Source organism: Nipponia nippon, unplaced genomic scaffold (assembly GCF_047370975.1).
Source record: "Nipponia nippon isolate SJK-2023a ecotype South Korea unplaced genomic scaffold, ASM4737097v1 scaffold_4, whole genome shotgun sequence".
In the NCBI taxonomy this organism is placed as follows: domain Eukaryota; kingdom Metazoa; phylum Chordata; class Aves; order Pelecaniformes; family Threskiornithidae; genus Nipponia; species Nipponia nippon.
The window spans coordinates 66,384,696-66,410,531 of NW_028262358.1; the positions used below are offsets into that span (position 1 = coordinate 66,384,696).

At 37.6% G+C, this 25,836-nt stretch overlaps 1 protein-coding gene across 5 annotated transcripts in view; it reads right to left on the reverse strand.

The window, feature by feature from the left end:
- LAMA2 (laminin subunit alpha 2) overlaps positions 1-25,836 on the reverse strand; it is a 373,593-nt gene that overhangs the window by 231,116 nt on the left and 116,641 nt on the right. For all 5 annotated transcript variants that reach the window (XM_087775778.1, XM_087775777.1, XM_087775776.1 and 2 more), the window contains exon 4: positions 24,511-24,753. In XM_087775778.1, coding sequence (XP_087631904.1) covers positions 24,511-24,753 — 243 coding nt within the window. The remainder of the gene's footprint in view (positions 1-24,510; positions 24,754-25,836) is intronic.

The window sequence follows — 25,836 nt, forward strand, 5'->3', positions numbered from 1 at the left end:
AGCAGCTCTTCCTTTCCTGGAATTTTCGCAGGCACTGGATAGAAGGCTTATTGAACAACGGCTGCCTTGCACTGGCCATGGGATACTATTAACTTATTTTCACTACCAACAGGGAAACCCTAAACCTCATCACGTGCAGCACCCTGCTCCATTGTATCCACAGGTATCTAAAATCACTGGGAGCCACTCTGCCAGGAGCAACTGTCAGTCGTATCTTGCCTAAGTATGAATCAGCACGTCTAGGCTTCTGCCATGTTATCTCCAGGAACAGGCGATATTGCTACCTCCTCCTGAGATCATAACAACACTTTCACTTCGAGCTCCGACTCAATTTTGCTCCTGACTACAAGTAATTAAATTAAAGGAGACAGTTGGCTGGAAACAGAATAAAATGCTATGAAAAAGACAGGGTGCAAACAAAAGATTATAATAAAAACCCCAGAGAAAGCAAGGAGGAGCTCCTGAATGAGAAACGTCTGGCTACAAGCAGGACAAAAACACATGACCAGAGAGGGCAAACTGCTCAAGTCCCCAGTGAAAAGAGAGAGAGGAGAACATGCGTGGAGAGTAAACTTCAAAAGAAGCCTGGAGATGGTGGCAATAGTTCCAGTGGAAATTGACAGATCTTTCCAAAAGCAGCAAGATTTTAGTAAGAACACATGCCTAAAGACTTCTTTGCATAATATTTACCTGTGAGCAATGAAATACATTTCTTTTGAGTGTTTTTTCACACCGTCACCCCTTTCCTTTAAACAGGATCCAAGAGATTTCTTTCTTACAGCCATCAAACATAGATGTGTTATGGTTTAAAGCAGTGGAATACTAAAGACTGAACTTTGATATTGCAGAGATAAAGAAGAAACATATCTAAACTAGTGCTGAAAACATCCCCTAGCTCACCCTCAAATAGCAACAGCACCGTGGCTATAAGCAGCATGGCAATCTGACTATCTCATCAAAAAGACAAAAAATTAAGCTTTCAGGGTGGGGGGAGAAAGATGCGGGTAAAAGCCCATGTATCAGAATAAGCAAGTGCCCAACAGAGAGCTCAGAGTATGAATCACAGACACAGCTTGACACCAAATGACACAGCTGACAAATAGCAGTCATATCTTTTGATTTATATTGTTTAAAAAAGAAGAAATTTAGTCTTAAGACACCGATGGGGAAAAAATCTACTACCTTGGAGTGATGGTTTTACAGAATTAAAATGTAAATTAACAAAATAAAACAAGAGGTATTCTTTTCCTAATAGACCCCCTTTTTAAAAGGTTTCATGGATCTATCTGCCAGCAGCACATCTATTTGGCAAGGCTAAACTAGTAGAGATGATGACTTCCATTTATATTGTCTTTCATGCTTGTGTTTAAATGTTTCACAATTTCATTTTAAAACAACACCCAAATAATTTCTCATAATTACTGAAATGCAGCTCTATCCTGCATGAAATGCGGCACCTGTTCAAACATGTACACCAAAATGACACTGAGATTAGGAAATTAAAACTGAGTAGTTTTATCAAAATGAATCTGAAGGGAAAATTCTACACAGGCAAAATTAATTACTCTAAATTATTTCTCCTTCTCTCAACATCTGTGATGAAATCACTAATTTCTCCCTAGGAACATTTTAAAACAATGCGAAGACTGTCCAACTAAGTTGTTCCTACTCCTTGAAAAGAGAATAAAGAAGAAACTAAGAGTACTTTGGGAACATCTGTCATTGATCAGGAATAAATAGTCAGAATTTTAAATAACTTTTTTAAAGAAGTTTAAGTAGAAATCAGACTTACAATATTTTCAGTGTGTCTCACAATGAGACATCACTGTGTTTTTCCAGAGCACACTTTCTCTTTTCATCTCCTTCCACAATCTTGCACCTATCTGTAAGACACTGTTCACACGATAGCAGATTTTCAGTCTACACACTAACATGGCCCCTACCCTCCACATATTTTAAAATCAGATCTGAAAACTGTTCCAGTGAACACAGCCCTCAATATCCATCTACCATTATGTCATCCAAGATCATCATAGTACTTCATATATAGCTCTGAGTTCTGCAAAGACTAGCCCCATTTTCGCACTGGAGCTAAGGCACTGATGTCCTGCACTAGCTGTACGCATACTGCAGTATAAGCCACACTGGAGTTCTACAGCAGAGCTAAGATCCAAAGCTGAGTCTACCACGAAAATATTAATACTTTAATCTACCCATTGGGCTGCTACAATTTGGATAATCCAAGTCCCCATGAAGGAACAATCTCAAATTTTGCTCAGGTTTTATGGAAAACTTTTATTTACCAATTCCAGGATTGAGGTAATCACCATTTTGGATTCTAAACGAAAGATATGTAGATTTCAACCCTAGAAAATTTTTCCTTAACAAAGAATTTTTCCAGGATTATAGTCCATTAAATGGCATCTTTGGGGAAAATGAGCATTCCCTTACAAAACACCTAAATGTTACCACAATGAAAGCCAAATTCTCATTTTGTAAAATCGTTTTGAACGGTATCTGACTTGTTGACCAGTTCAATAGTCAGAACTATTCAAGCAAAAGGGTATGACAACCTTTTCCAGTAGCTGCATTAGCAACTGTATGTTCAAAAAGATTATATCACAGAATCACAGAATGGTTGAGGTTGGAAGGGACCTCTGGAGGTCATCTGATCCAACAGCCCCTGCTCAAGCAGGGCCACCTACAGACAGTTGCCCAGGACCATGTCCAGACAGCTTTTGAATATCTCCAAGGATGGAGACTCCACAGCCTTCCTGGGCAACCTGTGCCAGTGGTCAGTCGCCCTCACAGCGAAAAAGTGTTTCCTGATGTTTAGACAGAACCTCCTGTGTCTCAGTTTGTGCCCATTCCCTCCTGTCCTGTCACTAGGCACCACTGAAAAGAGCCTAGCTCCACCTTCTTTGCACCCTCCCTTTAGGTATTTATACATATTGATGTGATCCCCCTGAGCCTTCTCTTTTCTAGGCTGACCAGTCCCAGCTCTCTCAGCTTTTCCTCATAGAAGAGAGGCTCCAGTCCCTTCATCATCTTTGTGGCCCTTCACTGGACTCTCTCCAGTATGACCATGTCTCTCGTACTGAGGAGCCCAGCAGGAGATCCAGCACTCCAGGTGTGGCCTCACCAGTGCTGAATAGAGGGGAAGGATCCCCTCCCTTGACCTGCTAGCAATACTTTGTCTAATGCTGCCCAGGGTACCATTAACCTTTGCCACAGGGGCACATTGCTGGCTCATGTTCAACTTGGTGTCCACCAGGACCCCTGAATCCTTTTCTGCCATGCTGCTTTCCAGCTGGGTCGTCCCCAGCATATGCTGGTGCCTGGAGTTGTTCCTTCCCAGGTGCAGGACTTTGCACTTCTTGTTGAACTTCATGAGGTTCCTGTCAGCCCATTTCTCCAGTCTGTAGAGGTCCCCCTAGATGGCAGCACGGCCCTCTGGTGTTATCAGCCATTCCTCCCAGTTTGGTGTTGTCTGCAAACTTCCTGAGGGTACACTCTGCCCCATCATCCAAACCATGAATGAAGATGTTAAACAGGATTGGATCCAGCAGTATATATTCAAGTTAGTTTAGTTACCAAGTTATCTATCTATCTTCTGTATTTGGTTTGGAACCAAAACTTCTAACAGTTATTGAAAAAAGGCATACCCTAGTTAAATGGAAAAACAGAAGAGCCATTTTGTAACACCAAAGATCTACCTAATTCAATGTCCTGTCTCCAACAGAGGCCAGCAGAAAACAATTAGGAAGGAATATAAGAAACGACATTTAGAGAGTGATCCCTCTGATGCAATATCATCACTTCCTCTGACTGAACAGTCTCAAATGCTTCCTGAGCTACCGAGTGAATCTGAGTCATAGTGTTTAATGTCTACCAGTTGCCCTTTTCTCTATTATTAGTCTACTCCTTTTTTCCACCATTATGTTTTTCATCACTACAGACACTTGTCCCAATGGGAGGAAATTTGTTTTTAAAAAAAAAAAAAATAAAATGGTTCTGGTGGGGTTGTTTTTTGGTTTTTTTTCCTTTTAAACTTGGAACTCAGATCATGAATCATTTCAGTGACAGTGTTCTAGTTTTTCATTTGAGGAAACTGTGAGTAGTCAACATCTTTTCATTTTTTAACTTCAGTATGATGTTAAACCAACTTTTTTTCAGAGAACTGTTGAGAATGCTACAAGTTCTCTATTCTGAAGAGAATTTAGTCCAACACTAGCTCATCAGTGTTCATGCATAATTCTTTTTTTTCTTACATATATTACTTTGCCTTTAGCAACACTAGTTTTCATATAGTATTTTTCATTTAGTATCATAAGGTGCTAATAGAACAAATTATTTTAAATTTTGCATTACCAACAAATGCTGCTATTACAAAGTTTTCTGATTTTACAGATTGCCCACAAGTATGTTCAACAACATAGACAGTACTAAAGATATTCAAAGGACATCTCAGTACATTAGAATGTCTGAACCACATCAGAATCGAAAGACCTATTTAGCGTGGTAGCCTGCCTCATACAGTAGCCAAAAGAGCATGCTAACAATAAGATGAAGGCAAGCATACATAATACTTCCTCAGGGATTTCCTGAGCTATAGGTAGTTTCTATGCATTTGCTAACCCTCAAAGTATTTCAGTGAACTTACCCGGTCTCACCTGAATTCCAGGTCACCTTTTAAAATCTACACCCATCACATAATAAGGATTTTCTCACCTCATTGACATGTCATAGGGAAAAAGATCTTTCTTTTGCTGGTTTTAAACCTGCCTCCTACTAAAGTCACTTAATACTTCCTAGTTCTTAAATTGGAACAAAGAAATATATCTTTCTACCAGCTCTATTCTTCATTACATTTCTTTACTACTAATTAGCTCTGCATAGGTATCAGGCTTTCAGATCTGTAGTTTCCTTGGATTCCTAACAAATGTTTCTAAAAAACTGGTGTTTCATTTGACACCCCACACTCCCCAGTTACTGAGAATACTTGTAAGTAAGTGAGGGCTTAAATAATAAGTGTTGTAATTCACCTATTTTAGCCTTGAGTTTCTTTTCACTATCCAATTTATCAATTATTTCTGTGCCTCTTCAGTTAACGACCTAGTTTGCGACTGCTTCTCCAACTCCTCTCCTGTAAATAATGTTTCCACTGCAGAAATCCTCCTGACAGTCTCTATAGCAAAAACTGACTCAAATAATTAATTTAGTTTTTCAGCAATGACCTTATCTTTCTTGAATGCTCTTTGATCATCTCTCAGCCCACCAATTCTCTGGCAGACTTCTTGAATCTGATGTGTTTGAAAAAAGGTTTACTTCAACTTCACACTCAGTCACTCAGAATCTTCCTCACATCTTTACTGCAGTTTAACATTTCGTTTGCTGGAGCTTATTTTCCTACCTCTTTTCCTCATTTGGAGGAAAAGACATGACTTCCATTCATAAATGATGCTAGTTTACTTTTAATATCTATTATCTTTCCTTAGTTAATGGTTTAAACATGTTGTAGGATTTTTGGAACCATTCTTAAATATAGCATGCATGTGTGTGTAATGCTATCTTTAAAAGAACTCTAGGCTGTCTGAACTTTTTTTAGCTGTTTGACCATCTTTTCTATTTTTAAATTGTACTTTGGCAGATTTTATTCCCCTGGGATATTGCGTTTTGAGTACTTTCTGGTTATTTTTACGTAACAATTGTTCAACAGTTAATGCTCCTGACCAGGATCTGTGCACTGTTTTGGACTAAATCATGGGTTCCTTTACTAGCTGCACCAAGAACATTCAGGTGCCTTCCTTTGGCAAGACCCATTCACTTCCACACTTCTGTTTGGGCAGTTGCTGATACAACATTAAACCTATGCTGTCCCAATTTAGGTGCTGAACTTTACTTCATAGCGATCTCATACATAATTTTATGTCTGCTGACTTTCTTATTTTATTTTATGTTATTCTTAAATCCATAGTGCCTCTCTTCCACAAGCCACTCAGCCATTCCTAAACAACTTCTTGTTTCTGACATGCCTATTGCTCACCTCTTTCCCACACCCTTTAAGGGTAGGTATTAATTAGTAACCTTTCTCAGCTGCTGGGTATGGATACTGTTGCAGACACTGGGGCAATACTTGGATGCATACAATCCTAGCTTCTGTAACAAAGACACCTGAGAGGACTTGCAATGTGGCCCAGTCAGATGACCACCGGACCATCCAGCCACATGACCAGAATTTCACAACACATTTCATTGGGTTTCTGCCACTGAGAAGTGACAGATGTAGCCTAAGAAACTTTCTGCCATTTTTGGCATTAGACAAGTCTCATATACTGATGAACATGGACTTATTTAGACTGTACTTGTAATGGTCTTCAGAACAGAGAAAAGTATCATCCCGCACCCCACCACATACTTGTACACATTGATAAAATCTCCCTGAGACTTCTCAAGGCTAAGCAATCCCTGCCCTCTCAGCATCTACTTATAGGACAGATGCTCCAAGTCCTTAATCATCTTCCCAGCCATTTCCTGGACTTGCTCCAAAATGTCCACATCTCTCTTGTACTGAGGAGCCCAGAACTGGACACAGCTCTCCAGGTGTGCTCTCATCACTGCTGAGCAGATGGGTAGGGATCACCTCCCTCAACCTGCTGGTGACAGTCTAACCAATGCAGCCCAGGATACTGTTGGCTTGCTTTGCTGCAAGGGCACATTGCTGGCTCATGTTCAGCTTGGTGTACACCACTGCTGTCACCTGCTGTTTCCTCCTGACACTCCTGGGTGATTTAGGCACAGCTGGCTCACATGTCTCACGGAACAGAGCTCCCAGGCCATTATCTGCTACCAGGCACTGAACTATCGCGTAGCTGCCCTTCTGCAGGCAGAGAAGAAACCTTCCTCCTGGTGTTGGAAGTCACCAGTTTGCAGTGTTCACCATCATGGGAGCTTCTCTTTCTGAACCAACAGGCACAGACTCTGCCTGCCTCTATTTTGGTACAGTTGTGTCTTCAGGCTGCAGAGTCCCAGAGAAAAGTCAGTTAATCTCTTTCCTGTCACCTCTGATGTTGCACAGGCTGATGACATCCTCCTGCAGTTCTTTACTTGGTGACACAATCCCCAACCACAGCAAACATTCTGCAGGCAAGGACACCATCTCTTTCTGCCCCAACCTGAGCAAGGTCCCAGATCGTTCTTGCAGCCTCAGAGGCGAAAAGCTGCATCCTCTCTCTGGAACTCAGCTTGAGTTAAGGGCTCTCCTGCCCTGGGGTAGTTGCTCCAGTTGGTGCTGGGGACTGTGCCCAGACTGTGCCTCACCACCACTGTTGAGCACAAAACCACTCCTTCTGCCCCTCCTTCTGTGCATGTTTCTGCGTGAACCGATGTGGAAACGTGCAGCACATTAGCTGCCTCTGTTGCTTTACTTACGGCAATGGTAAAAATGCTACTGCTTTGCATGAAAGTATATTATCAACTGCTAAGTGACTTAAAATTACACAATTCAACAAAGTTTTTAAGAATTTTAAGTACGCACAATATTCTCATTCAAATTTAAAATACCCATCTATGAATCCAAGTGGTGTATTTTTCTACTTAGAGCTTTGGTACTTGAAGTTAGTTACTTTGCCAAGCAATTTGAGTGCAGTCAATCTCAAGCTGTTTGTATGACATAAAAAACCCCAGCTGTTTGGCTATGTGGCATGGAATTTTTACATTCACTTTCCTTTCAAGAAAACAGCATCGTTAACCAGTATGCTTTTCACTGATGCATACCTATACACTGAATGTTAGATAAACTGGAAGACTTAATTCTTTCATAAAAGGTGAAGGTTACTTAGTGTAATTTGTCACAAGGATGGAGCAGGAACATCACTCTACAATAATTTTTAGCTAGTAGTGGTAAGAACTCACTTTGTTCAAGTACTCAGTAGTTAATTTTGGACTTCATATCAAGACTGTGGGCTTCAAGCTTGATGCTCTGAGTAAGGCAGTGGTCTGAACCTAAAATATTGTCAAGAAAGGCCAATTTCTCACTAAAATTTAATCTCAGACAGCAGCATAAAGGAGAGAAAAGCTTCTGTCCTGCACAAAAAGACTTGCGACTTGATAATCAGCAGTGGAGAAGACAGACATGTCAGTCTTAAAATGATTTAATGAGAAAGGTACTCCATGATTTACATTCTCAAGTTATGCAAGCACATCAATATGAAGATGGACAATACTGAACATCAATTTTTCCACAGGTGATTCAGTAGCTCTCATAATTCTCCTACCCAATACCAGCTTTAATTATCTGTTGCAAATAGCTCGTTTGCAGTAGATGTAAAATTACTGTTGATTAATTAATCTCTTGGCATCTTACATTTAATCCCTAAAGACAAAAGTTCCATGAGTTTTCTTAGTGCAAGCCCTAATCTATCGTTAGAGTTGGTTTCAAAACTAGAATAGTAGATGGAAGCATATGCCAGAACTCAGCATCCAAGTTTTCATCATAAATACATATTCATGACAATCGTATATAAGAAATTGTGAATTTGGCAAGGTTTGCTGTATTTCTAATAAATATCTCACTATCTTAATAAATTAATGGTTTAGTAAGTGAAAGCACAACTCCCTTCTGTGCCTTGCTAATGAGTACAAGAGCTGCTTGAAATGCAGTGCTTAAACTTGCATTAAAATGTCAAGGGCTATGCATGTCAAACTCTATCTCAACTAACTCATTCCCCCTAAGAATACAGGCAAATGTCAGCTTAACGAACTGTTTAGCAAATACTATTGTGTCATTGACAACTATACCCTACAGCTTAAGCTAAATAAGGCTTCATCTCTTCAGTTCTGATTAACTTGCTTTTGTCATTTTCCTCTTTCCAATTTCACTTGAAACTTAAATTGCTTATTCTAGCCACTGCTTTTCTATGGTTCCTGTAATTCTCATGCTTGTCATTTTTGGACAAGAAACAATTTGTCAAAGACATCATCTTGCATGCTTTTAAACAGATTGCTCATTGTCAGAGTAATAGTTATTAATAAATCACAGAATAATAAGGAATTTGATTACCTTGAAAGTATATTTGTCATCTCAAGTTTTTATTTTCTTTTTGTTACTGTCTTAACTAAATGGAAACACTACACCAGGCTGTAGTTTCAGCAACAGTTATGCATACTGCAGTCCCTAAGGGATTCAGAGAAGATGCGAGGCCTGGAATACTGTACTTTAACACAACAATGATCATTTGTGTTCTACGGGCTCTTCAAAGTGTACTTGCAAGTGAGACTCCATCTCTTAATACAGTAAAAAGGTATTTTGTGCTTAGTAATAACTAACAAGACAGCTGGAGAAAAAGTTAAAGGCTTGGTTCTTACAGGAACATTCTCAAAGATGAAACACACTGAACCAGTATTTTTAAGAGTTATCTACAAGCAGGTAGATTGGCAATGCGCTACAGGTTCTACCACAGCTGACTTATGATTTTAAATCATCAAATGATAGCTGTTTTAAATTTCACCGTACACAACAGTGGTCTGACCTCTGATGTCTGAAAACACGTACGACCACTGTTGTTCTGGTTTACAATTTGTCAGTGTCACACAGCTGCTGCCTACCCTAGTGGCCCTTAAGCAAGCAGATTAGAATAAGAAAAGAAGCCACATGAACTCAATGGCTGATGCCAATGGCAACTCTAGATGCAAAGCAATTTTCAAAAATTATGTCAGTCTGGGTTCTGATCAAGCAGAGGTGAAACGCTGGCATTACTGAGTTAAACACCACCACCTATCTGCTTAAAGGATGAAATAGAGTGGTTTGTCAAACACATTCTTCACAAGTACTCAAAAAGCACAACATAAAAATCTAAATTATGCTATTTTCAAAAAAGCACTGAAGTGAGATGGCACATTATCTTAAGAGGATATTTTTTCATTACTACTTTTGAAAGTAGTAAGCTTCTTTTTGGACAATTATCATGAATGGGAGAGGTAATTCCAAATGAATGACTAAAACAGGAGAGTTATGTTTTCTTGCAGATTATAAGAAAAAGCAATCTGATCCCCAGATCTAACTAAAGGGCTTCTAACCATGCCAAACCAAACAATATTAAGAAAAAAAAACCAACACCCACCCCCCCTTTCCTACCAAGATATTATGATTTCCCTTATTCGTTATACGATTATCCTAAAAACTGGCAGCACTTTCCACTAGATTTTTTCCTGAATGAGAAGTGCTGTGGAGCGCACTGTGGAATTACAGACAAATTACTGCCAGGACAAAATGGTGACCAGAAAGAAAATCCACAGGAACTTGTCCAGCTGTAAGCAATTGCAAAGGGCTGCCAAACACAACTGCTGATGTAAAAGAGGGAGAATGTGAGGATTTAAGCTGTTCAAACAGTAAACAAGTACATCTGCTCCTGAATGTTATCATTAAATAAACAGCAGTAATATGCTTTACATTACTGTAGCATTCTTGTTTTGAACTACAATTGTGAAGAGTTTTGAACTGGGGAAATTTCAACAGAACTGGGTTTTTTTGCACTGCAGACCCATATGTGGAAAAGCCCATTACAATTACTGTACAGTGTTGGAGTCTAAGTTCTAGCAAAACCTGTGTCATATCGTTTGGAACACACACTGATGACTTTTGAAAACTAGATGGGATCCCTTTGAACGGTAAGCATTCAGTGCCTTTAAAACCATTTATAATGTTTTAAAAAGAAAGAATAGGACACTCAGCTGTAGAATACAAGAAACTGATCCCTCTCCTACTCTGAACCTGATCTTTTCTGACTTGGGAGATATTTTACAGGGGCTAATATAAGAAAAGTGAGGAAAAAAATCCATTTCTACATAGCACAGAATGAACAGCCCAGGCCAGGAACGGTATCATAAATCTTCTGTAAAACCCAGGAGATTAAAGAATTATGTGCATGAAAACAACTTTTTGTTCTTTGTTCCGATCATTAATTGTTGTAAAGTTACAAAAATAGTAGTGCTTACTTTGGCTACAAAAACTAAACTTGGCAGGGTTTTATCAAACTTTCAACTGTTTGGGTTTTTCAGATTTCATTTATGATATATGATATAAAATAACATGACTTATAGTAGTGTACTGGTTTTGGCTGGGATAGAGTTAATTTTCTTCATAGAATCTTGTGTGGGGCTATGTTTTGGATCTGTGATGAAAATGGTGTTGATAATACAGGGATGCTCCAGCAATTGCTGAGCAGCACTTGCACAGCATCAAGGCCTTTTCTGCATCTCACACGGCCCCCCCGCAGCGAGTTGGCTGGGGGTGCACAAGGGGTTAGGAGGGGGCACAGCTGGGACAGCTGACCCCAACTGACCAAAGGGATATTGCCTACCATATGACATCGTGCTCAGCAATAAAAGGCAGGCAGCAAGTTTGCCAGGGCTTTTAAACCATTATTTTAAAACTGTTCCTCCTTCAGAAGTTCCTCCAACTTCATCTAAAACAAAGAAAAGCTCTATTGTGGCTACTTCTTTATGTCCCTCCATAGGGAGCTCAAGCCACAGAATTCCCCTGCTATGGATTTACTGTCCTTGGTACTCCTATTATATCCCAATTGCCTATCAGCTTTATTATTCTGATATGCTTGAAAAAGCTTCTCATATTGTTTTTAGGCCTTCAGCACAGTCATTTTCTTGGTATGGAAGGGCAGTATTCTGGTTCTTGCTCTTTCTTTTGCCTTACTGTGATTTTATGTTAATTTGCAAAATTCCTACTTTCCTTGCTGGGACAAGATGTTTTTATATGATGTCTTTTGGTTTCTAATGCCTATCACATACTCAGGTATTTTATCCTGCTACCTTTTTGGATACTCTAAGATTTATTCTTTTTTATAAGTAGCATGCATAAACTCCTACATAGTTAAGAAGAAAACATATAAAAATATATTTCCACTTTTAGAGATCGCTTTAGCTTTTTGACTGCCTTTCCAAATTTTCTTAGGAGCACATCAAATCGTGAGAATATTATTGCCACTTTACAGAACAATTTTTAAATAACAGTATTTTGAACTAGCCTGTCTTACACTCTTCTCACAACATTTTGAATTGGTCCCCTTATTCTAAGTTCTCCAATTAGACCGCTTCTTGGAAGAACATTTAAGGGTGCTCAAAAATCAGCCTTCACTCCACCACGACAATTAGCCAGCCTATGGGAAGCTAACTGTCGTTTACTTTTTCACTATGGTGTTTATTTTTGCCTTCATTTTTGCCTTCACAGCCTCCTTAGCTAGTTTTACCACCTTGATTAAGTAGTACTGCAGTCCTAACTTTTTCTACCCTTACTTTGGCATGAAATATCAATTTTCTCAGACACAGAGTTGTTTGCTGATACAATTTGTCTACTTACCCACCTTGGCTCTGTGCTTTCTTCATTCGTGTGTTCTAGAGTCTAGACCTCAATCAAAGCATTTGTCCATTGGTATTACAGTGTCTCATTGACTTTCTGTCTATTGATTTTCTGTGACACTTACCATTTAAACTGAAAACTCCAGGTAAACTATGTTGTTTGGTTTTGATTTTCTTTTACACAAAATTCCTTTGCACTGACATGAAAGCATACCTACATTTGGCCTCAGGCTGACCTATTCGTATGTCGTATGTCCCTGCTTCAGTGAGATTTTAATGATCAAAATTACTCCTCCATTTAGCCCACCTGGATTTTAACAAATTCTAGCTATTCTTTCTCCCAGTAATTATCCATGACTGTTAACAACTACTCAAAAAAAAAAGACAAAAAAAAACCTTAGAAAGTTGTGTTATAATTTTCTCATCTCAGAACAATAACCCTACACAAGTGCAATAGATAGCCAAAGTAAATAAAGGTTTGTGGTTTTACCTCTTAGTGGAAAGTGCTTACAAGTAGTATTTCATTTAAGCAAAATTTTCTATTAAGTATTTCAGTTGTGTGGGTAAGGTATTCAAGTACCAGTTCCCCCATCCCCAAAACAACCACCCACTGAGGGATCTTCAGTTCCCCTAATCAAGCAGAAGAGAAAAAAAAAACTCACCAAGTCACCAAGTACCCAGTGTTCTTGTTTCACTGCTGGAATGAAATCTACTACTGTCCGAAAATCAGCTACCAGACCCAACAAGAAGACAGGTTTGGGTCATTACAAGTAAATACCAAGACTTCAGTGCACCATTTCCCTTTGCAACACTAAAAGAGTATGTTGAGTTATAAACTACATTTACAGGCATGAGACCTCCTTTTATGATTTGGAGAAACTACCATAGATCTATACAAAGATGTGCAACATCAATCTCTTTTCAGTAAGTATTGCGATCAATACATGATGGATGCTAAAGAAAAAAGGTAAATCATCTAATGAATTTGACTCTTCAAACTGAAAAACTGCTTTGTATAGTACATACTTTGTATGTTGCAACTTATTACTTTTTAAGTCTTATGATTCATATGATTAATCAGCTTTTCTTTTTTTCCAGAAATGGTAGAAATTATGACATGAGTTTCTGCTCAGGAACAGAAGACATGCCAAGACAGAAAAGTGGACTGTCTGACTAACTACACAAAAGAAACTTTCATTCCAACTTGGCCCACACAGATGTACCAGTAAATATCCTTCCTCTTGTTTTTACAATAATGGGAAACTGCTGTGCTACTTATATGTCGTTTTCCACAGTTGTTTCCTCTTTGGTGCATAATTTAGAAGTACATTACGCATTTTATATCCACTCTTCTATAATATTAAATGTCAGAAACTCAAGTTCAGTGTGAACTATCAACTTAAAAATATCACTCTAAGTTTTCCTTTTCTTTTCTCAGGCAAAAATTGACAGTGAATATTGCTGTAATGCAATTATACAATTACTGACTTGCAAGATTAGTTGTACAAGATTTGAATAAATTATTGCCAAGACTTTTCTCATCATGCATAATAAAATAATTTAAAGATATCTTAAATTAAATTCTAGATGTTTTCAAAATTCTCCTATGATATTGAGCACGTATGTCAAATGCTTACTTTGTTTTTTCCTTTTACATATCTATGAATGTCTATTAGGAAATCAGGAAATGTTCATGATTTTATATTAGTGAGGCAATATAGCATTGTGTACATGGAATATGTAAAATTTATCCATTTATTTGGCAGTCATTTGTTAAATGTCTTTTTTTCCCCTCAGATTAGCTACTCAAGTTTAGCTTTACTAAATCAAAGTAAAAAAAAGACAAAACTGAAAAAGCAACAAAATGAACTAGACCTGGATCTTTGTCCAAACCTCAAATCTGTTTTACTTCTTTTTGTAAACTGTTTCTTTCATGGTTGTTCTAAGTGGAAATTTTGGATGAGCTGAATGCTTATGTGCCAAAATTCTTGAAGAAAACTGATATTCTGTCCCTTCTTGGTAGACACAAGTAACTTTTTAGGCTAAGTTATGCTTTCAAAACACTCAAAAAAGGAGACTCACAAGTAGAAGTTATCACAGTCATTTCACTGAGACCAATCATACACAAAAAGATGATATCCAAAACCACAGCTTGACCAGAAGGCTTCCTGAAGCTGCTGGAGCCAGAAGGTGGGGGTGGGAGGGGAAGCAAACAAAATATAAACCAAGGGCAATAAAGAGAACAAAGTATGATGTAATCCAGAATGTTAAGCAGTGACTGTTTAACCAATGAAGTGGTGGAACACTGAATTAAATGAGATAAACAGTCTACCAAAAGACCTGATCCAAAGGTTATTGACTTCAGTGGAAAGATCTTTAATAATCAGCACCATTTATCTAAGGATCCTGTTGGCTGTCCCCATTACTAATCACTACAAAACACTAACTGCACATGTTAAGACAGAAAAGCAAGAAGGTGAGAAAATGATTTTAAGCTGATAGGACACTTGGATTTCAGTCCAGAGAAAACCTGATTCATTATTTTTTACAAAATGAAGCTATGCCACCTGGCTAGATAGCCTGACTCAGACTAGATGATCTTTAAAGGTCCCTTCCAACCAAAACCATTCTGTGATTCTGTGAAACGTGGGAAGCAGGACATGTTCTTGGATGCAAGGACTGCATCTGATAAGATCTCTACCAGCTGAAGCTTTCTTTTGCTTTCTAGGCACATGTCCTCCATTCACAGTTTTGTGAAATTTGTTTTCATTGTCTTTGCATTTTCAAAAAAAAATTAAAATGACCGAATAAAATGTTTTCACTTTGCATCACATCAAACAACTTATACTGATCAAAATAAAAATTTCCCTTTCACTGTTTTGAAAAAAAATCTGAATAATTTAAAATTACTGTTATTCTCCCTGTTCAGACATCAGGCTGAAAAAAGTTGTTCACAGAACCGTATTTTGGAATGTCTGACTCCAACTGCATTCATCAGTCTTTGTCTAGTGTCTTTGTCTAAACTGTGATGCTAGAAGTAGAACCAGCTTAAATTTCTGAAGAGTTTCACCTGTTAAGAATAGATGTTACCTAGTTTTTTGTATCATCCATTTTTTGCAATGACAAGATATCAACAAAATACTGGTACAAGACAACATATGCCATAACCACAAATACTCTAAGGAAACTTACAGAGATGCACATCAAATATATGAAAATTTAGCGTACTCGTGAGAAATGCCTAGGGTGCCGGCAGCTGAGGGCATGGAGAGAGACATTACTGGCCTTACTTTGTACTGTACAGATGTCTTTTCTACACCTTACACTATTGAAAAGAAACCTATCACTGTTCCTCAAGGGGAACTGACAGTTCAGACTCTAGAAAATGATTTCACAATAAAGACAAGATGCTGAATGCATGTTAGGAGCTGACAGGATCAATCTAAAATAGGTATTATAAAGACAGTATCAATACTGCAATCCACAAACTCTTATGTATTTTTTTTTAGAAACACTATAGCATCTGTATCATTTATTATTAGGAAAAAAGTCATCACAAAATTTTTTTGTCTGGAGCTGAATACATTTCAATTTTGAGTACTTCCAAAAATTCTGACCCTCTGTCCTCTTAGCATTGACAGTCTCAGACTCCTAGTGAAAAAGGATTAAATCTGGCTTTGGGGAGAACAGACTTAAGAGTCCATTTGTAAGTCTCTTTTTCTTCCCTTCCTTCTCTGTGAACCAATGAGACTACAGTGACCAGGACAAGCGCTATGGTATGAAGAGGAGAAAACTAGCAAGAAAACACTGGGAAGTAGCAGAGTTCAATGTTCCTGGCATCATTGGTCTGAGGCTAGCTCAGCAAACAGCAAATTACTGGCAGGTGGGGGAGGCTGAAAGTGAACTGAGACACGCAGCACAGGGATGTTTAAAAAGGGGCAGAGTACTAGCATTCAAGCAGTATGGCAAGTGAACAGAATAACAAAACATTACTATCAAGGAACTTGTTTCTGTTTATTTTTCTTCTTTACATGTTAAGTACACACTTCGATCTTCCATTTGACTGAAGAAAATAAAGACTAATGAATGTGCTCATACAGACTAGCCTTTATTACCATAGAACAGTATTTTAGTTTTTTGACCTCATGCTTACATTGCTACTGTCACAGGAGGAGTAAGAGGTTAAGCATTTGAAGGACCAGCACTGAAGCATCACCTTCATTGCAGTATCATTCTCACCACTGTGATAACAGTGACAGGAAAACTCATTTGTGGAAAAGGAAGGAGACAGGTTACTTAATTCCCACCATAACTCCTCTCCCTGTCATTCCTCTGCTTCAGCCTTAGTGCTGGCTTATGGCCATACAGTAGGCAGGAAGAATTTTCTTGTTAAAGGCTAGCATCCGGACTCAGAGAACCTTAGGCTCCACTGTTCACACAGACAGCTCTTGCCAAAGTCTTTCAGTCTCTGATTTTTACCTTTGTGAACGCTGAAATAATACTATGCAGTTTACTCATCAACAGTTAGTCATGACAGAAATCCTTCATAAGCATGGTGTATTAGTGTTAATATCTTTCTGAAAATATTGCCAAGCACTTTTCATTTAACACTAGTATGGTTTTAAAAAGGAAAAAAAAAAAAGAAAACAGGAAGCTGAATTAGACTAGACTAGACTAGACTAGAGTAGAATAGACTACTTCAGTTGGAAGGGACCTACAACAATCATCTAGTCCAACTGCCTGACCAAATCAGGGCTGACCAAGTTAAAGCATGTTGTTAAGGGCATTGTCCAAATGCCTCTTAAACACTGACAGGCTTGGGGCATCGACCACCTATTTAGGAACTCTGTTCCAGTGTTTGACCACCCTCTCGGTAAAGAAATGCTTCTTCATGTCCAGTCCTCTCCCCTGGCACAGCTTTGAACCATTCCCATGCATTCTCTCACTGGATCCCAGGAAGAAGAGCTCAGCACCTCCCTCTCCACATCCCCTCCTCAGGAAGCTGTAGAGAGCAGTGAGGTCGCCCCTCAGCCTCCTTCTCTCCAAACTAGACAAGCGTGAAGTCCTTAGCCACTCCTCACAGGACATGCCTTCCAGCCCCTTCACCAGCTTTCTTGCCCTCCTCTGGGCACATTCAAGGACCTTCACAGCCTTCTGGGGCCCAGAACTGCTCACAGTATTCAAGGCGAGGCCGCACCGATTGAATCTACTGCCTAGCATTCTCTCTTGCTCAGGAATCAATGTCTGAAATTCCCCCTCAGGAAATTTGCTAAGATGATCTGTTAGTACTACCCCTTCCACTGTAAAGACATGACCTTTCTCTGGGCTGAATTCTTAGACAGAACAAGGTTAAGGTTTCATGCTGCGGAAGTCTTAACAAACTCTCCTAAAAGCCTGCACAAATACTACCTGAGCACCATATGCTTTCAGAAGAAATAGAGAATATACATAGAAGTTCAATTTAATACCTGGCATCACTCTGGCAGTAGAATCACACTAATGATATTTATACATACATGTGAGGTATGACACAGTCCATTCAAATGGTTTAGCCAGCACAAAATACTCATATCTGTCTGTCTATTCAAATATCTGAACTTCATTCACTGCTTTGGCATCTTAGTCCTTTAAGAACTGTAGGAAAGGTGAGAAAAGTGAACCTTTCAATTATATAATGTGAAGAAGTAAATTTGAAGCAAAAATTATTTTAAACAAAAAAGTTAGAGAGGATGTACATACAATCTGGTAGGTAGACATCATAAAGAGCTGGAAAAGGATTAAAAGATCAGCAAGAGAAAGGAAACTAAGTGGGAATTTTAACACCTGAAGTTAGAAAGGAGGCCAGTAAGACAGAAGTGGTACAGAGTTTAGGGGTAAGCTATTCATATTTTTAAGTGATACCCTTATTATTTTTTCCTAGAGAAAACGTTAGACTTCAGTGAGCAACAATGCTCAGCAGCAATCCCAAATAGCAAGTCAGAAGGAAGCTTTTAGGAAATCACAACTAGAAAACATAATTAGACCACTATAAATCCATGGTTCACCAACACCTTGAATACCACTGTCACCTCATCTTAAAATGAGCATATACATACTGGAAAAAGTTCAGAGAAGGTCAAGAAGATGATGAAATGAATTAATATATTCTGTATAAAAAAACCCAAAAAAACAAAAAAACCAAAAAACAACAAAATAGGGTAGGACTCTTCAGCCTGGAAAATAGATGACAAGTAAAAATAGGACAGAAATCTATAAAATGATAAATGACATGAGGAAAGTGGTTACAGATTGACTGCTTACCAAATCTTCCAGTATAAGAATTGCAGTTCATAAAATGAAACCAGTGGTAGCCAAGTAAAATGAATCAAAAGGAGGTAATTCTTTGTACAACAGGTAGCAGACATATGGAACTAAGTGCCAAGGGATGTTAGGAATGAAAGAACTGCAGAGGGGTCTGAGGTAAGGACAGAAAAGTATCTGGAATATGGAGTCATCAACAGTATAAAAAGTGCAAAACACATCAGGATGAGGAAATCCCATGAGTTGAAAAAGGGTTGGATATAAAATACAGCTCTAATATCTAAGTTATTTTTAAATCCATTTTCATGCACTGCTTTACTTACTGAAAAACAATATTACAAAAATACTGCATATTCCTCTGTGGGTATAACTTTTTTTTTTTTTAATTTGGTTAAGTCTACACAGTAAATGTAATGCTGAAAGAAGGCTGACATGGTTGAAGTAATTGACCCAGTGCTTTAACACTGATTAGTCATTTAAAAGATGCATTTGGGCTGTGCTACTAAAAAATCTGTGAGTAGCAGATATGCAACTATATTACGTCCTTAATAAATAGTCTGATAGTCATTATCAATATAGTTATATCAACTATCTGATAGTCACATCGATTGCTTCACAAATGCCACTTGCTGAAAAGAGACAAGCAACACCCAGGACTGTGTTTGATCTGAAATGTCTAGACAACCATTTTGGAAATTTGGTACACTTGGCATGCTGCAATTAGGTGGCATTCTCCTTTCTAGAATCAGATTACTTTCCTTCAAATATAGGGATAATACCTTTCAATTTTTCAATCTTTAAATGTCAAGGTAGATCATTCTCAGCAACTGAAAATAATTTATGGAAAGCATCTCACACAGGAGGATCAGAGATTGTTTCTCTTATTTGGCACAAAGAAATATTTACTGAACCCTGAAATTTCACTTCTCCATTGCCCCGTTAGGATGATTACAAATATATGGCTTTCTTCATCGGTTACAATTTGTGGCAGAGATACATTTACAGATTTCTTCTCATGATACCAAATTCAACATTGTTGTCCTGTTCACCTAGACTCTACAACAAGGTTAAGAGCAAGCACAGACTACATAACCAGGAAGCAGATACGACCCTGAGCAAGAACTTCAGGAGAACACCTTGCATCTGGTAATTCCAGCAAAGGGCAATTGGAATTGAAAAAGAGACCAGTGTTCTCTGTGTCCCGCCAAGAGATTTTTCCATTGATTACACCCGTACACTTACACTCATGAACACTTTTGAAGGAAAAATATTTCCCACCTACAGCCCCTTCAGCTTCTGCTCTCTGAATCCTTCCTCTTCCTATTAAATCTGTCTACCAAACTGACAAATAATGCTCAGCATTTGTAACTTCTACGTAACCTAAACTCTACTCAACTGCAGAAATATCCTTTGAGACATCATCTTCTGAAGACAGATTCTGCCCACAAAGAGGGAAGGACTTCTTCCCCTGGTAAGTTTACATACCTTCCTCACAACAATAATGATTATAATTTTTGAAAAACAACTTTCTGTCAGAACTTCCCTATGTGATGACACTAATATGGACCAGGGAGTCAACTGGTTATTCCAATTAAGATTTAATACAGTGGGAATTAAATTCACACCCTTCCTCTTGGTTTTTATACTTTCAGAAAGCCTCATTCTAGAGAAACTCAATGTTTCCCAGAATATGAGGGGTTTTTCTTCTTGACTTCTTAGTAAAAGCAAGTGCTTTCCTATCAGATTAATTAAACCTTTCTCCCATTGTCTTCACTGGATTTGACTTTCACTCTCTGCTTGCACAGACAGTTACTTTGTATTAAAGAAATAACAAAACAATTCTTTTTGACCTAAATATTTTCTCCTAGCCTACACAAAATACTCTAAATCTATGTATGTTTAAAGAATGCTTTTTCTAAGTGTAACCTCCTGGTTTATTTCCTATCAAACTACAGGTCAGGTAAAATGTGTCATTTTCTATGAAAAGATATAAATTCTCCTAACATGTTATAGTGATCGACTGGTACACCTGAAGTCTTCAGAGGGTCCAGGTTTGAAACAACTGCAAGGAAGAGGGAAGATTCCCATGTATCAAAATACAAATACTATACATGCTAGTTCAAACAAGCATTTACTAAAGGAAATCTTCATACATCTCACAGAAAAAAAAATTACAACATTGGAAGTTAATGTTCAGAGCCTTACATTCACTTAGTCATCAAGGTAAAGAAGCTGTGACACAAATTGTAGTCTAGCAGAAGAAGAAAGATGTCAATAAAAAATGTACAAACTAGATGTAAACATCAGAGGCTCCTGCGTCAGAGAAGCGAAGCAAAAATCACTATGGTAACCCACTAATTTTTAGTTCTCAACCTAATGATCATCTGAGGAAATAAAGAAAAAAAGAAATACCATTTCAATATGATGTTTAAGTAAAGATGAAAATGTCACAAAATGGGCATTCTTCTTTACCTGAAAATAGCAGCTGCATCCTGACAGTTATTAACCCTTACATAAATGACTCTTTCTCAGTGCCAAAAAAAAATTACCATTAAAGCAAGAAACATCAATTTAGTAAAAGTTAATGACTAACTCATTAATATAACTGATCTCTTTCAATTCTTTCTCTGGCCTGGGGACACTGAGACAGTGGAAGTTGCTTTTTTGTTTTGAAATACTACTTTGGGAAACTTTAGCATTTACATTTTTTGATGGCGTATCAGAAACATAGATGCTAAAAGTCTACCTTCGCCAGTGTGATACAGAGACACTCTGGTCTCCCTCTGATTTTTCCAGGTATCACTGATCTTAGACAGTATGGAAACTGGAATGTTAACAATCTTTCTGCATTCAAATCTACACTTTTAGAGAAATTTCCTTATTTGAGAATTTCTCAGCTTTTTTTCATTCAGAAGCTGTCATTATGCAATTTTCCATTGATTCATGAAAATATTCAATAAAATTATTTTATGTAAATAATTCTTGGTCTACAGATTGTTTAGTCACACTTGACTGTGCAAACTTAAACTTGTGCTATTTACACTGACCTGAAGATAAATCACATGGGGGTTTTGTTCGGTTGCTGTCTTTTTGTTGTTGTTGTTCTAGTTGTTGTTGGTTTTAATTCTGTGATTGGCCACGAGAATTCTACTGGTGCAAATAGTGACACTATTAAAAGCCCAGAATATTTTGCTTAGAATTAACATTTCTGGAAATACTCTAATCAGGCAAGTCACTGACTAAAATGTTCGTTGAAAGTATACATGGAAAGAACATATTATGCTTTTCCTGAGTTGTAAAGTTTTAACTTAAGACACTACTGTAGATGTAGATTTGGCTTTGGAACTGGCTTGCCAACCTATGCTCCTTCTGCACTTTATCAGATTTCCTGAGTGTACACCAGAATGGTGTGCCTAAATAGCTCATGGGTTTTGAAGCAAAGGAAAGGTACTTAATGTACATTTCATCACTCTTGTCAGTCTTACAAAATGTCTGTAATATCTGATACATAGAACAAAAGTCCTACATAGAACAAAAATAAATTATATGCAGATGTAGTTCCACTGAAAGACCAGGAGCCAGGAAAATACCACCTACAACACAACTGCAAGTAAATCTGACATTGGTATGAATTGTATTATTTTTCATGTTACATGTTTGATGAAATAAGAAAAAGAATTAACCTGGGTTAATTCTGTGTTAATGCTACATATTTCATAATGCAATCTATAGCTACTCAGACAGATGAAACTAGTGTTTTACTTATGAAAAGAATATTGTTAAAAATGTAAACTGATTAATTCATGTGGAATGATACATTCCAGTCACTATAAAAGTTAAGCTTTAGGCTTTTCATGTCAAGATGTTCTCTCTCTATTAGGGCCATATCTCAGATTAGTAACTACCTGTGTGAGGTAAGATTAACTTAGGGTGGCTTAAATCATGTACCTTTCATAGAGTATGCCTGTATTTGCCTTTTCCAAGTGGAATGGAACAAATACATTCCTCCCTTCAAAGTCTTCTTCCCGTTTAAAGAAACTGTTTATCAGATGCTGGTCATTTACTAGGTTCAGGACAGAACACCAATTACAGCACATCAGGCCCAGTTAAAAATTATTAATTGTACACTTAAGATCGGAATTAATTTCCACTCAATTCCGCAGGCCTTAAGCCAATGTTTCAGTCACAGATATATACCGGCATGCCGAATAAAAGCCCTTTGCTGTTTAATTCAGCCAGTGAAGAACACAAGGAGGCACTGATTTAACCAAGAGGACAGCAGACTACTGGAATCAATATCTGTCTGCAAGAGAATTAGATAATCAAAGAAATTGAACAACGTAAATTAAATTAATTACTGGAATAATTACTTTGGCATTATATTTTCAGTGCAGACGTTCTCCCAAAGAAACTGTATAAAATTTCTTTGCAAGTGATAAGCTGCTAACTCATGTTCTGTTCACCCCTCAAAAAGCACCCAGTTGGAAACATTCTGAAAACGTAGCACATATGTATGCACTACTTCTTTTAATATCACTTTATCTGCTCCTGCTAGGTTTTAGAAGAACAAATACCCATTCAAATGATACAACTACAAACGATAGAACTACAAACACAAAGTATTTGCGATGATTTTTCCTAGATGTGCAACCGATTTCGTATCTGATAACACATATGAGACTCCTTTAGATCCAAGCTTATATCTTTTTAAAGTGTATCAGCAGGATATTTTCATTCAAAGCTGTATTTTTCTGTTTTTGCAGCTGGCATTGAAAATTTCCTGTGAACATAAACAAACTATACATTTCTATATCCAGTACTCAAAAATAATTGTAATAACAATTTTGTATGTGAATGTTGCTTTGCATGTAGAGGAACAAGACAGAGTAAGTTTGTACCTCTTTATATAGAGATAAGCCATTAAAAAAGTGGAACAGAAAAAATTAACAGAAAGGTAAGTATTGAGGCTAAAATGTCACAGAACATCATTAGATATCAAAGAATCTGTAAATAAATACTTCAGATCTAGTGCACATTCAAGTCTCGTTATTTCTTTGAATTACCAAGTTGTGTGCAAAGCAAGTGTTGGAAAAAAATCTGGGAAAAAAATCTGTGAAAAAAATATACAGTTGTTGGAATTTGGTACACACAGCTTTCCCTCTCTTCATTTTAAGTGGCTGAAAATACTGTATTTTCAGGTACAGTTGTTACATTTGCCTTGTTCTTTCAACCACAGATCCTCATTCTCACATCCACCACATCTTTTCTATGCTCTAAGTTAAAACAAATGACTGGTCCATGATTCATGTGCCTGGACTCACGATGAAATAGCAGAGGCCTCTGACAGGAGAAGGAATAGGTATATGCAGGGGCAGAGGGTCAGTTACAAGCTCTTAAGTGCAATAAATTAAACTTTGAGTAAAATCATTACCAGTTAACATCCTAGTTTATACACAGGGACTGAAAATGCAACTCAAAGAAAAGTCTTTTAATGACTTCACCGGGTCCATAATTTTTCCCAGTATTCTCACCTTTGTTCACAAGTGACACGAGAACATATTTCCAGCACCTGAAGTTGTCTGAAAGTACTAATGCCTACTTCTACCTAATAACTCTTGTACTTCTTGGCTTACTTTGTAGAATACGCTTATTAGAGTGTACCTTGTATGCATTTATACAGGACCATGTAAGATGAGTTTTTTAAAATTGCAAATAGACTACCTCCCCATTTCTCCAGCATACCAAAACCCTCTGTCTACTCAAGGCAGATATTTGCCAATTAAGCAAAGGGGGTTTTTTCTGCCAGGTTACGGTGCATGCAATAACATCTGATCTTACCTCTCCGTTCTCCAGAGGATGGATTTTGGAATAATAAGAAGTGCATATGACTTCATCATCTTTTATATAGGATGGAGTTCCAGGACGGGGATGAATGTTGTAGCGTGTCAGGCACTCACTGTCTGTGATAGCATAATACTGCCATGGTTGATAGTCTACACCATCCAGTGAACGCTCTAATATCCAATTCCCAGGTCGAGGTGAGTTAGCTGCTTTCACAATAACATACGCAATCTGGAAAATCTGAAAAACAGACAAATTGTTAAAATATATGTAAATACATAATTATAAATTAATTCTGATTTCTTAATAGCTACCAAACTAAGAACTGTAAATACGATGTTTGATTTTTTTTCCTTAAAAATGCTATATGGCCTCAGATTCCATTGAAAATCTTTAGCTACAGAAATAAATTCTCCATTAACATTTCTGAAAAAAGATTACTTGCATTAGGCCAATAGAGACTTTGAAAGTAGAACTAAAAAGCACTCTAAATTCCACATAACTTAGTAGGTAATTGCTAAGCTGCAGTTTCAGCTAAATGTTTGCAAAGTTTGTTTTCAAGCATTTTCAATTTGTAGAAGTGGGTTTGTTTTTGTATGCTTATTTATAGACATACACTTTCTGCAATGTTTAAGAGTTGCCAAACTTACAACTTTATCACTGTTAAGAAAAAACATAGGTTTAAGCTATTGAAAGGTAATCACATCATGCTGAAATCATTCTATAAAACATTCTTGTTTCAATCACATGACTCGGCACTGTGGCCATAAATAAGCTTTATAGGACAGGGAGACATCAAATATCACTATAAGCAGAATGCAAGCATGTAATCAATGCTCATTATGGTCCATTTCACCTGCCTATTCAATTGATTTATCAAGGTTTACTTCTCTTTACAGGCTTGCTGGAATGTAAGCCACAAACAATACATTTGCAATTGCAGAATGACATATGTTAGTGACACTGTTTTGGTTTGGTTTGTTTTTTTTTTTTAACCTAGTAACATCTAGATGCTGGAGAGGTAGAACTGAAGCTAAGGAAAGGAAACAGCTATTTCCATTAGAAAAGCAGAACATATAGCAAGTTAATATTTTTAAGATGCAGTGCTGTGAGTCTGCACATGAGGATGCCAGAGAGTATCATGGAGAGAACAGTGTTGATTTAATATTTAATGTTTTCAATATCGGATAGTCATTGTAAAGAAGCTGCATGATTCAGACTTAGTCCACAAAAAATCTGTTTTGAATACTTAGACAATCAGTAATGCTGATGAAAGAAGATCCTACAGTAATCGATGAAAGAAACAGTAAAAAGGCTCAAATT